Source organism: Bidens hawaiensis, unplaced genomic scaffold, assembly GCF_021521415.1.
Source record: "Bidens hawaiensis isolate Kalapana, Puna unplaced genomic scaffold, B.hawaiensis_p1.1 tig00015461_1, whole genome shotgun sequence".
In the NCBI taxonomy this organism is placed as follows: domain Eukaryota; kingdom Viridiplantae; phylum Streptophyta; class Magnoliopsida; order Asterales; family Asteraceae; genus Bidens; species Bidens hawaiensis.
This window is the reverse complement of record NW_027492384.1, coordinates 134,145-146,314: the sequence shown is the minus strand read 5'-3', so window position 1 is coordinate 146,314 and position 12,170 is coordinate 134,145. Positions and strand designations below refer to the sequence as shown.

Genomic DNA, 12,170 nt, shown 5'->3' with positions numbered 1-12,170 from the left:
TGGTGGAATATATAATAAACACAATTTTGATTTTATCCATTAAACTTTAGAAAATGACAATTTTTATCCCCAAACATTAACGAAGTTGCTGTCTCATTACTCTGGAAGTGCTAAAAGAAAATATGTTAAAAGTTGAGAGTGTTAAAGAACATTTCGTAAGTTAGGAGTGCTATCTATCAACCAATGAGTCAAAGTTGAGAGTATTTAAAACCAATATTCTTATATTAAAATAATGGTCACAAATTTGATAGGAAGGACATGCTTTTCAAAACCTCCCCCTTTTGTTGGTTCTGTCTTTAGTTCTCTCTTTCGCTTTTCTTTTCCTATTTCTGATTTTATAGTGGGGACCTAAATCTTTTTCACTAGAAACCATTCAAAAACATAATAATATTGAAATGAATAGTACAATCTATATGTAGAACATCAGAATCATATATAGTCATCATGATCATCACAAACCCAACATACATCATGTCAATGTGGTCTTCCTAAAGTGAACTCTAGATTCATGGGGAAATGATTTGACGAGATTACATCTTGTAATCTCTCATAGTTTGCGCCCTTTTGATTTGTTTCTTCCTGAAAGAAAATTATGCATCAACTTAAGAAGATTATATATCAATAAAAGAGGAAAATGCAGGTGTTTGCAAGCTAGAGGCACTCTAAAAGTTATAAATTACATAAACTTAATTATGGACAGATTTACGTAATGCACAAAGCAACATATATTTCAAGGAATTCCACCTTTAACATATACTAGACACAAAATTCAATAGCTTATTAGTATATATTAGAGATGATGTTATCCTTTTTCATTGGAAAATTGTATAAATTCTCCCTCCTAAATTAAAGCGATGAAAAGGTAAAACACTTGACACTTATAAGTGTGCCGCAATTTTAAAATTATCAATGAGGCGAGCTCCTATTGTTCAGTAATTTATTGGTGATACATCGATCTATTCGGGATCACTTGGTAAATTTAGTCCATAAACTATCTTGTTATCTGATAGAGTATTACCATCGATACGTCATGTTTTGTAGTGTTTGTGTATTAGTGCACATACATATATATTCTACTATCCTTATAGTGGCCACTTTAAGGGTTCGAAGATGTTGCACACTTTAAAGTGTGTTCTTTTATCTGCTTTTATCCTTAATTCCCATAACTTAGAAAAAAAAAAAGAAGAATTATTAAGCCTTAATATATTTGGATGGCTTGACTAGTCTTTTAAAAGCTTTCATCTTTTCTACTCCTTTTTTCCCACACGAGATAATATTCTTGTTAAATAAAGCTAGAGCATTATAGTAGTAGAATGCTATCAAAAGTGGTGAAAGGAAAATTTCATCAGCTCTTTAAAAAATATCAAATAATTTTAACTATAAAACAAAAAGAGCACAATATATAAGATTTACCTTTAGAGATGGTATAGTTACTTGAGAATCTTTGTGTTTGCCATGTAACCAAGCTTCCTTGCTACAAATTAAAGACCAGTACAATGAGAAGGGAATATTTCCAATCAGTGGGAAGCCCATGCAGAAGGAAGGAAAGAAGAGAAAAAGCAAACTCATATAAAGAAAACAACATCTCACTGTCTTAAGATAAAGTTAAATTCATCCCATATGCAATGCCATTACCCATGACATGATACAAGATGAAAGAGTAGGGGTAAAAACGTATATATACACACAGATAAAAACAGAATGAAAGTACACTTAAGTTTCAAAGAGAGCAAATTTAGCACCCAAAAGTTTCTCAAGTAATGGGTCTTCATTCTTCACCTAAAGATATTTGCTTTGACATCAAGTTTAACAAGTAGTGGGTCCCACTTAAAATGATCATGTGAACCCACAAAATCAATGGGAAAGAGATATGTTCATCTTTGGCTTAGTTTGCTAAAGGTGGTGGTTAACATATTCTTTCTATATTAAGTATTGTTGTAACATGAAAATAGCATAGTAGCTACTACTCAAACTGAGTCCCTCTAACAACTCTTATGCTAAACCCTGATTTTCATTTAAGATATGTATTGAAAGACACCGCTATCAACCTTCAAGAAGTGATGCAGTGGCTTCCTACCTTAAACCACTTAGAAGGCCATTTGTCTCACTCAAGATGCAATTTACCTAATCCCGTTAGTTAGTAGGGTTGTCATGATGGTTACCAAAAATTGGACACTGCTACTTAATTCTATATGAGTTCTAAAATCACCAAGATGATACGTCCATGTAGTACAAACCTAACTAATAATAAATTATCTTAAGTAAGATCATTCTGCCATTCAAACAACAATGAACATTGTTACCCGTGAGTATTCAACTTTATTAAGAATCGTAAGTGTACATCTCTAATAAGAAATTAACATATAGGGCATTATGACTCTAATAATATTATGTCGGTGGAGGTTTTCACTTTACTAATGTACTTCTCTTAGAGATTAGAGAAAATAAAGTAGTTGCTTGTGCGTAAGTGAAATGAGAGATATAGCGGTAACCTTGATGAATTACTCCAAAGTCTGTAACGATGATCTTTTTCGAGATGACCCTTAGGACTTCCTCTTCGAATGTCGAGCAAAATATCATCACAAATATCTCGCGAGGAACCATTTCCATGAACATCTGATCGCCCCAAAGTTATAGGTTAGACACCATTCTTTTGAATTTAAGGAATTGAAAATGAAAGTCAACGGAAGTGATTAACCTGAAGATGATGTTGCTCTATGATCAGTTGTTTTAATAGTTCTATACATCTGAAAAAACAAAATAGAATTAATCTCTGATAACACATATATTATTTATACGGTTGCTTTTCTTCTCAATTTATGAAGAAATAAGATGTATACCTTAAACGAAATTTGAAAAAAAAAAACAGAAATTATTGCAATCCGAAAGAAAATAAGAATTACACGCATGATAAATGACTGCAATTTTATAACAAACACACCAAAGAGTTTTTGGATTTTAATAATCTTAACTTTTACATATTGGTTAGGATTAATTCTAACTCTATAATGTTTAGAGGCAGTCTCAATTCTAAATGTATTTTCCTCCAACGATCTCATAGTAACCCAAAGCTAACAATGTTAATTGATGACATGGACTTTTTATATGGGAAAAAACATGTGGTATTTTCTTTGCCATATAAGTAGTCTACGTCATTAAAAAAAACCTAAAGGGGCTAAGACTATCCACTATCACAACCCAAACCAACCCAATCATTTATTAAAAAACTAATTTCTTTCTCTTCCACCTATACAACCCAACCCAATTCAATATTTCACTCACTATCACAACCCAACCTAAACCAATATTTTATTAAAAAAATATGCTTCATTTTTTATCAAATTTATATCAAAATGTTCAATATTTTTTTATAAATAAAACCATGCTGTTACATTTTTTTAAAAAATGTTAAAAATTGTAATTTTTATGAAAAAACCAAGTTAGATGTAAAAGTTTGGTTGCAAACTTGGGTTGCTAGAACAACCTAGGTTGCAACGGTTGTGGACAAAAATGAATTTACAATTATTTAATTAAAATGTTTTTTTGTCATTTTGTGGCACCTTGTAACCGGTTGTGAGAAATGGTCACCATAGTGGATAGTCTAAGCTTATTAAGTACAATAATTCTAACTAATTTTTATAAGTATTCACGTAAGTCACACGATTAGTTTGATGGCACATTAATTCACTGATTGAATAGTAATAACTACCTCAAACATGACACAGGTTTTTTGGTTAAAAAGCACGGATGAGTACAAATTAAGTATGAGGTAATGACCACATATGTACGTGAGCATGCACAGAAACTGCGTATATTTATGGTGCATGCCCATACAGGTGAAAGTCATCAGGCTAACTTGACTCAACCATGGTTAACTACAGTTATGAAACCACAATTTATTCTAGGTATACATATCCATCTACACATATATATATCATTGATGAATGTTGGCGTTTTCTGTACCTTTTTAAATATTAAGTTCTGAAAAAGGGTGAGTACTATTATTATAATATATGTCATTTCTCTCCAACAAATATATTTAAACAGAAATTAAGACCACACCATGGAACCATGGATTGTGTGTAATCTTGTCTCAACTTGGGCTATGTATCTGTGTTTTCAATTTTCTGGTCTTTGTTGTCTTGTACGATAAAAAGAAGGTGTCATCTTTGGTTTCATAATAAGTGCCTCTAATAATAAGTTTACTAATTTATAACCAAATATATATGATATTATTAAACAGAATCACGTAAGATCTTGAATTGTGACGCATATTAGAAAAATATGCAACTATTAAAAAAAAAAACATTTTACAGCATGATTGTCTAGTAATGTCTCTTAATAACTACAAAAACTTGATAAATGTATTAAAAAAACTTAAAAAATTTTATTTGATTTTGTGAAATTTTATTTTAATTAATAAAACTTAAAAAATTGTAGCCTCCTAACTTTTTAGGGAAAAGCTTGAAAAAATGTATAGCTATGGAGAAGGTCAGGTCTACAGTAATAGCAGGAGAAAAACAGGTGCCAAGAATTAGAAATACTGTCTGCAGGTAAGCAAGCATAGAAATTTGTAAGCTTTAACCTAATTATATAATTAATTATCTGATAACTCAAAAATATTATTCCTGACGAACTTTTTATGTGTATTACATACATATATTGATCATACACTGCACAAGTAATGATTCTTGATAAACTTTGAAGAACACAAGATTCTTCATTAACTTAAACAATTAACATAAAGTGTTAAAATTTGTTATTCCGAAATAATTTGAGAAATGAGAATATGTGTTTACCTGCAAGTGAGATTTAACATGAGCTAAAGTGATATCTTTAACATCCATAAGCTCAAGAACTGACTTGGGTGTTGCTCCTAAACTCATTGAAAGAAAATTGTCATCAATAAATATAATGCCAAAAGAATAATTAGTTAATTAATTAGGTTATAGATTATTGTTTAAACATACTTTCATGACCACCCAAGAGCTCAACAGCATGAACAAACCGAGCATGAAGATTTGTGGTCCACCGCATCCTTGGAGTTCGCATGTTTCGCTTACCCGAAAACCTCGCTGACAAGAATCTTGATTGGGGAATGTTATTGGCATGAGTTAGAGAAGAAGGTGAAGTGTTAGTTGGAGAAATAGTACAAGAAGAATCTAGTACCAAATGCCGATTATGTTGGTTATAATTAGGATTGATAATATTATTGTAATAAACAGGAACCCCTCTTATGGGTCTCAATAACCCTAGATGGTGGTTTTGGTTGGTGAGATTAGTATTTTGATGGGTTAGGTTTGGATTGATGGAATATTGTGTTGGGTGGGGTGAGGTGAGCCCCATAAATGGTTCAGGTGAGTTCATAGCTTTCTTCCATAAATGCCTTAAATCCAAATCTTTATCTTGATCTTGATCTTGATTATGATCAGTTTTTGATGGTGTTGTCCAAGTTTTTGAAGTGGGTTTGGTGTTTGGTGGGCTGATCTGGAGAGATAAGTCTGGTTGTGCTTGAAAAAGCTCCATTACACTTTCAAATATGTGTCTCTCTAGTTCTTGATTTTTTGATTGTTTGTTGTAGCTTATATATATAGGGTTAGGAATGGTTGTTATATAGTGGATGAGGGATGGGTTTAATAATTGTTATGTAAAGTTGTAATCTTGGATATGGAGTATGATGAGAGAAGCTTTTATGTTGTTGAATTCAAGACTTCTTTAGACTGGATTTTGCCATCAATATTGGTGATGGGACTGCACTAATTTGAAATTGAGAGGGAGAGAGAAGAGAAATGACAAGGTATGAGTTCAAGGATTGTATCTCTCTTGTGAAGTATATATGAGAAAATGACACTTGGAGAGAGAAAGAGAGAGGGAGATTTTATTCTGTGGACGTGAAGGTAAGAAAAGTAGAAAGGGGAGAAAATAAGAAATGAAAAACAAAAAGAAAAAGGAATACTAGTTTGAGAGATAGTATGTTGAAATTAGTGTCCTTTTTAATCTCACTTTACATTTACTAATTTTTTTAGAACGACGACATGTTTTATATACGTTTTCATATTGTTCAAATTTGGAAAGCCCCAATGTCTCACTTTAGCCAGACTATTTTGTCGCACTTGACATTTACTAAGTACAAATCATACTTTGTTATTGATACAAAGAAAATAATTTTTTTGTTGTTGTGATTTTAAGAAAATAATATTTTTTTTTGTGATTTTATATCTTTTATTTTTAATTAGTTAGAAGTTTAAATTTATATCATTCGTTTTATTATATGAAACTACAGGTCCACAGAGGTTGAACCAAAACAAAATACCTAAATAAATTAAGCAGCTTTATAAGAAAATTTCAATTTTTTATGCTTATAACTTTCTTTTAAGATTAACCCTTAAATAAACATGGCTATCTTTTTAAAATATCAAAATTTATTTTTTTTATAATATTTTTTTCTTTTTATTAAAGACAACATCCTCGAACATATATATTATCTCTCTTTCACTCATAAAGACTCATGTTGGGTAAAAATCCTATTGTTTGGTATATATAGTTGTCAATAGGGCTCACGAGATAGTTCAAGAAAAGCAATAACAACTTCCTTCCAACTATCTTTAAAATCAACTATGAATATGTAAGTAGAAGATGTGCTCGAGTTTAAAGGTAAATTTCCTAAAATACCCTCTAAATTAACAGAATTTTCTAACGGTGTTAGCCATCTATGATGTAATCACTATAAATTGAAACTATTCTTATTGAAATTGTAATATATATTAAATTGAAACTATTCTTATTAAAATTGTAATATATATATATATATATATATATATATATATATATATATATATTAAAGTGACAACTTTGACCAAATCATATAAACAAAATTTTTTTTAACTCTTCCATTTATGTTTTGAGATACCCAACTAAACACACACTTCAGAACTCGATTTATGGATAGAGACCATCAAACCATGTTCACTCATCCCTCACAAGGAAATTAAATTAACATTTTTTAGGGAAAATTCTTAAAATTGTTCATTTGAGGATAGAGACTATCAAAATAACCCTATTTTTTAGATTTTATAAATGTCCATCTAAAACTCGTCGGCAGAGACAAATTTTGAATCAAAACTGTTAGCCGACGAATTTGTTTGTGCCAATCAAAACCAGCCATGTGTTACAAATCCATCGGCTCATGCACCATTTGAACTAAAATCGTCGGCTCCGACAACTTTTGAAAGAAAACCAATTTTGAAATTCGTAGAAGACCAAGTTTGCACCCAAATCTGTCGAGACCCAATTTGCACCCAAGTCCATCGAGACCCACCAACTTTTCACCAAATCCGTCGAGGCCCACCAGCTTTACACCCAAATCCATCACGACCCACCAACTCTGCACTAGGATGCAAACAAGTCGAGCCAAGACCGAGCTCGACTAGGCTCGAGCTTGGCTCATTTATCTTACTTGGAGCTCGAGCACGAGCTTGAGCTCGACTCGTTTCGAGCTCTATTTTCAAAGCTCCGGCTTGGCTCGTGAGCAGATTTTAAAGCTCGATTTACATACATTGTGTGTGTTTTCTCTATATTTATTATTATTTTTATATTTATTTTTTAAGTTTTAATATAATATATAAAATAATGTATATTTTTAGTTATATTTTGTATTTTATAAAAGTATATATATTAAATAATAATATAATTATTAAATATATTTATTAAAAACTTATATAAATGACAAGCACTTGTAGGCTTAATAGTCAGTTCGAGCTCGATAAGTGAAGCTCGGGCTCAGGCACATTTATTAAATGAGCTTACTTTTCGGCTCACGCTCGGGCTCAGGATCAATGAAGATCAGCTCGATCAAGCTTTTTCACGAGCCAATCGCAAGTAGCTCGCGAGCGGCTTAGCTCATTTGCACCCTAACTTTGCACCAACCGTCACAGAGGAGCTGGGTTCAATTTTCGATGACGGTTTGTGAGGCTTTGAGAGCATTTATATCTGAGTTCAGCTCCTTGATTCCCTGTATGACAGAAAGCGGAAAATAAAAGAAGATGGTGGCAAGTGAAGATGGCAAACGCCAAGGTTTTTGTGGTAAGTTGTTTACACAATGGCTGGTGGTGGTGCAAGACGGAGATGGGGTGGCGAGAGGGATTATTGTGGGAGATGAAGAAGAGGAAGATGAGAGTGTTATTAAGAAAACAAGAAGACGTGTTTGCAAGAAATGAGGAAGAAGATGAAGACTTTGTTGACTGTGAAAGTTAAATCAGAAAGGATTTGAAGGAATGTGAAGCGGAGCCGACAAATGTTGTTCAAAAATCGTTTGGGACGACACATTTAAACACGTACATGTTTTTGATTGGTTGTTGAAGCTCGTCGGTGTGAATACAAGTCTCGCCGCCGACAAGTTTGGTAGTGTTATATTTGGAATCTATGAAAAGGGAGGGTAAACTAGGTTTCTCTCTCCCAACTTGGATTATTTTGACAATTTTTCTCACTTTTTGTTTGTTATGGATTGTTTTTAAGTTATAGACAAAATGAGCATACACCAATGTTTTCAGACCTGGACCGGACATCGACCCAGACACCTTACTAGGTCACTGGTCAGACTAACCCGGGAGGTCGAACCGGTCATTGACCCAAATGACGTAATAAATAATATAAATATATATATTTAAATAAAACTTAAAAAATAATAAAATAGAACAACTACCCACATTATTAGAACAAATTTAGAGTTAAATTTATAAAACTATAACTTTAAATAGTGAAAAATGTAACTTAAAAAAAGGTTAAATAATTAATAACCTAAAGGTCATTCAATCTCCATCTCTATCAAAACCCTAAGGGTGAAAAATGTAACCTGCCGCCTCCTATCTTCGTCTCAGGTAATCGCCGTCACCGCCTATCTTCATCACAAGAGAGTTTATGACTCACTCGTCCCTCTATCTTCATCTCTTTCGGACTCCAGTTCCTTTTCTCATTCAAAGCCGACCTGTTTTAAGAGTCGTCGGTGTACAGTGGTTGAATATGTGGCCGGAATTACGACCGGAAAATGTTAGGTTTTTGCAAACTGGTCCACATATCAAATTTTTATACTTTTTACCGGTTCACCGGGTCCGGGACAACCGCAAGAACCGGCCGAGATTTTAGAAAACGGGTTAAACACCATAACCGGCCCGATGTTTGTAACGGGTCCCGGTCCGGCTGGGTTTCAAAACATTGGTATACACAGTTACCAAGTTCGTTTTTTTATATTTTGACCATTAAATTGAATATTTACATTTTCAACGCCTATTTTGACTATTAGTGGTGTTTTTGTTAATTTCTTTTAGTGATCAAAGTGAACCCGTCTAAACCAATGTTTTCATACCCGAACTAGACATTGATTCCGAAGTCTTATCGGGTCACAAGTCAGGTCGGACATCGAACCAAATAACGTCATAATTAAATTATAATTATTCAAATATTGTATAAAATTTAAATAATATTACATTAAATGTTTAAATAAAATTATGTAGTTAACTTGCCTATATTTAAATAAAATAAAAAGAAACATATCGGTTTCTTACGAAAAATCAATATATGTAAACAACTTAAAGAAGATGAGGATGAGGAGAAGAATATGAGATGTAAAATATCTCTCTTCTCATCATCTCTATAGTGTATGTACATATTAGAGACTGAAAATAACTGTCAATACAATTATTCGTGTGATTATTCTAAGTATATTGAGTATCATTCATGGAATGATCATTCAAGAAGAAGAATTTTAACTCCTTTTTAACTCCTAGCTGAGGTTGTAAGTCATTTGGTTATTATGTAAACGATCTAAAGTACAAATCCCACAAGCTAATAATGAAAACAAAAAATTGTTGCTCAAAAATAGTGTGATCACCAACCGGGTTACCGGTTTTGATCTCTAGAACCACTCAAACTGGCTAGTCAAACTAAAACCGACCAAAACATATCGAACCGAACCAGCCTTATGCCCGGTTCCCAATCAGACTAGTGGAACCGACTAGTCCGGTCTAGGTTCGAGAACATTGTTCCAAACACAATATAAATATAAAAGAAAATTATCATAACATTATTAATGAAACCGTAATATTGTTATACATATTGAATAATAAACAGTTAATTACTTGGATGTTTTTTATGGTAAGGCATATTGCATGTTTATACCTAGTTTTCTTTTTTCAAATTACAAGTATGATTCATTTTGAAGGTCCTATAACAGATCGAACAACAAAATTCTTGGATTAAACTCCTTGTAAGCTAGCAGCAATCACTTACAAGTTAACCGAGATCTTGGATCTTGTCGGGGTTCGATTATTACCGATGTGACATTCGTCAAATTCGGGTCTCGATTGTATTCGTATTTGTATTGTTTTATGTTGTAAACCGACCCGTTTTGTAAACTGAAACTCATGATATATGAAATTTTGGATTTTTACGTTACCAAATCGTTCCCATTTGTTCAATTTGAAAAACCTCTTTTACGGATTCGAAAACGGCTTTAAAACGAGCAAAATACATCAAAAACGAACTTCCGGACCCGAAACGAAGCACACTAGACAAGCTGGGCCAGCCCCCCCTGGGAACGCCGCGCGACCAGGGGTAAGGAGGAGCTCGCCCGGCGCGTAGTCCCACCTGCACCCATTTCGGATTTTGTTTGTTGTTTGTGCTTTTCTTGTTTGTTTAACCAACCTATTTTCATGCAAACATAAAAGAGAACCTTGCAAAGAAGCTTTGACCCTTACCCTATATATACACATCCATCTCCTTCATTTTTACACTTGCTACATCTCCAAATTCTCTCTCAATTCTCCATAGATTCAAGGTTGTTATTTATGTGTTCTTGAAGATTTGACTTCCAAATGTCAAACCAAGTTTAATCTTTCATTCTATTTATCTTATGTAGTCTTATTAATACTTGTTTATTGTGGCATAACATATATATAATACACACCCCTTGTTACCTTTGGTAGTTGCTTCTCCGACTCCGGTTGGTTAAGCTTCGGACTTCATAAGACAAGGATTCATGTAGGACTTTCGTGGTCCTTGATATATATACACTTATATAACTTGTTGCACATATTAATGTTGTTTAACTTATGCTCTTTTTAGTTTGTTTGTCATATTTATGAAGTTCCATGGTGGGGGTTTGTAGAGACTAACCTCGGTTTAACCGTAAATAGTCCAAACTGTGAACCGAACTTGTTACTACTTTTGTTAAATAATTGTTTAAACATGCTTTATGTTAGATTTAAGTTTCTAAATTTATTTATACAAGTTCTTGGTTATTTGGGCATGTGGAGACCATCAAGGAACGTATCGTGAGATGGAAACCAAACCGATCCGATTTTTACTCGACACACAAGTGTGTTTTTAGCTATCAAAACTTGTATATTTCTTTAGAAATAGTTTACAAACTGATTTTAATTATTTTCTTAAGTACTTGGAAATGTTGGGTCCAACTTGATCTCATAACATAGTTTGGACCGACAAAACCGAACACTCGCTTAACGTGCGTTGCTAGTTCTCTACATACTTGGTTAAGTCTTATTAAGTTTTATCAAGTTATCTCATAACATTCAATATTTTGGAAAGTTGACGTTGGGTGTGACCAATTATCAAGACCCGAACCAACAACCCGAACACTCGTTAAAGACCCGTTTTAGTATCTTTGTCCCAAAGAAACTTGCATTTAACATTTTCTTACCTTATTACTTAACATAGGTTAAGTAAATATTAAAGTTAGATACTTTAACCCGGTTTCGAGCATACTTACATTTTTAAAGGGTTATTATTATAAATTCTGTTAGTGCACGGTTTTGCATCTTGAGTCTTTGTAATTATCGTTAACGTATTTGTTTTATATTTAATGTAATAAACAATTAATTTATTATCTAGTTCGTTAATGTAATGTCAAGTTACCTAAGGATGTTTAGCGAACTAAGACTTAAGTTATTATCCCTCCTGATTCGTTAGGGAATGTTAACGAATCAGGGGGTGATTCGTTAAGTTATTTTGTTTATTAATGTATGTAACGAAGTAGCGTCTGGTTCGCTAGGGGATGTTAGCGAACCAGACCTATCTTCTATATATAGTGAACTCAGTTCACGTTTAATTAGTGGGAAAAGGATTTGAGTTAATTAACAAACCCCTGTCCAGATTCT

At 32.9% G+C, this 12,170-nt stretch overlaps 1 protein-coding gene across 1 annotated transcript; it reads right to left on the bottom strand.

The window, feature by feature from the left end:
• Positions 1-255: 255 nt before the first annotated feature.
• LOC143549288 (putative transcription factor KAN2) lies at positions 256-5,969 on the bottom strand. Its single transcript, XM_077040219.1, has 6 exons — positions 4,971-5,969; positions 4,800-4,876; positions 2,699-2,747; positions 2,493-2,616; positions 1,414-1,474; positions 256-579 (listed from the first exon to the last, which is right to left on the bottom strand). Exons 1-6 carry the CDS (start codon positions 5,524-5,526, stop codon positions 475-477), a joined length of 972 nt encoding a protein of 323 aa, XP_076896334.1. The 5' UTR covers positions 5,527-5,969; the 3' UTR covers positions 256-474.
• Positions 5,970-12,170: the final 6,201 nt, after the last annotated feature.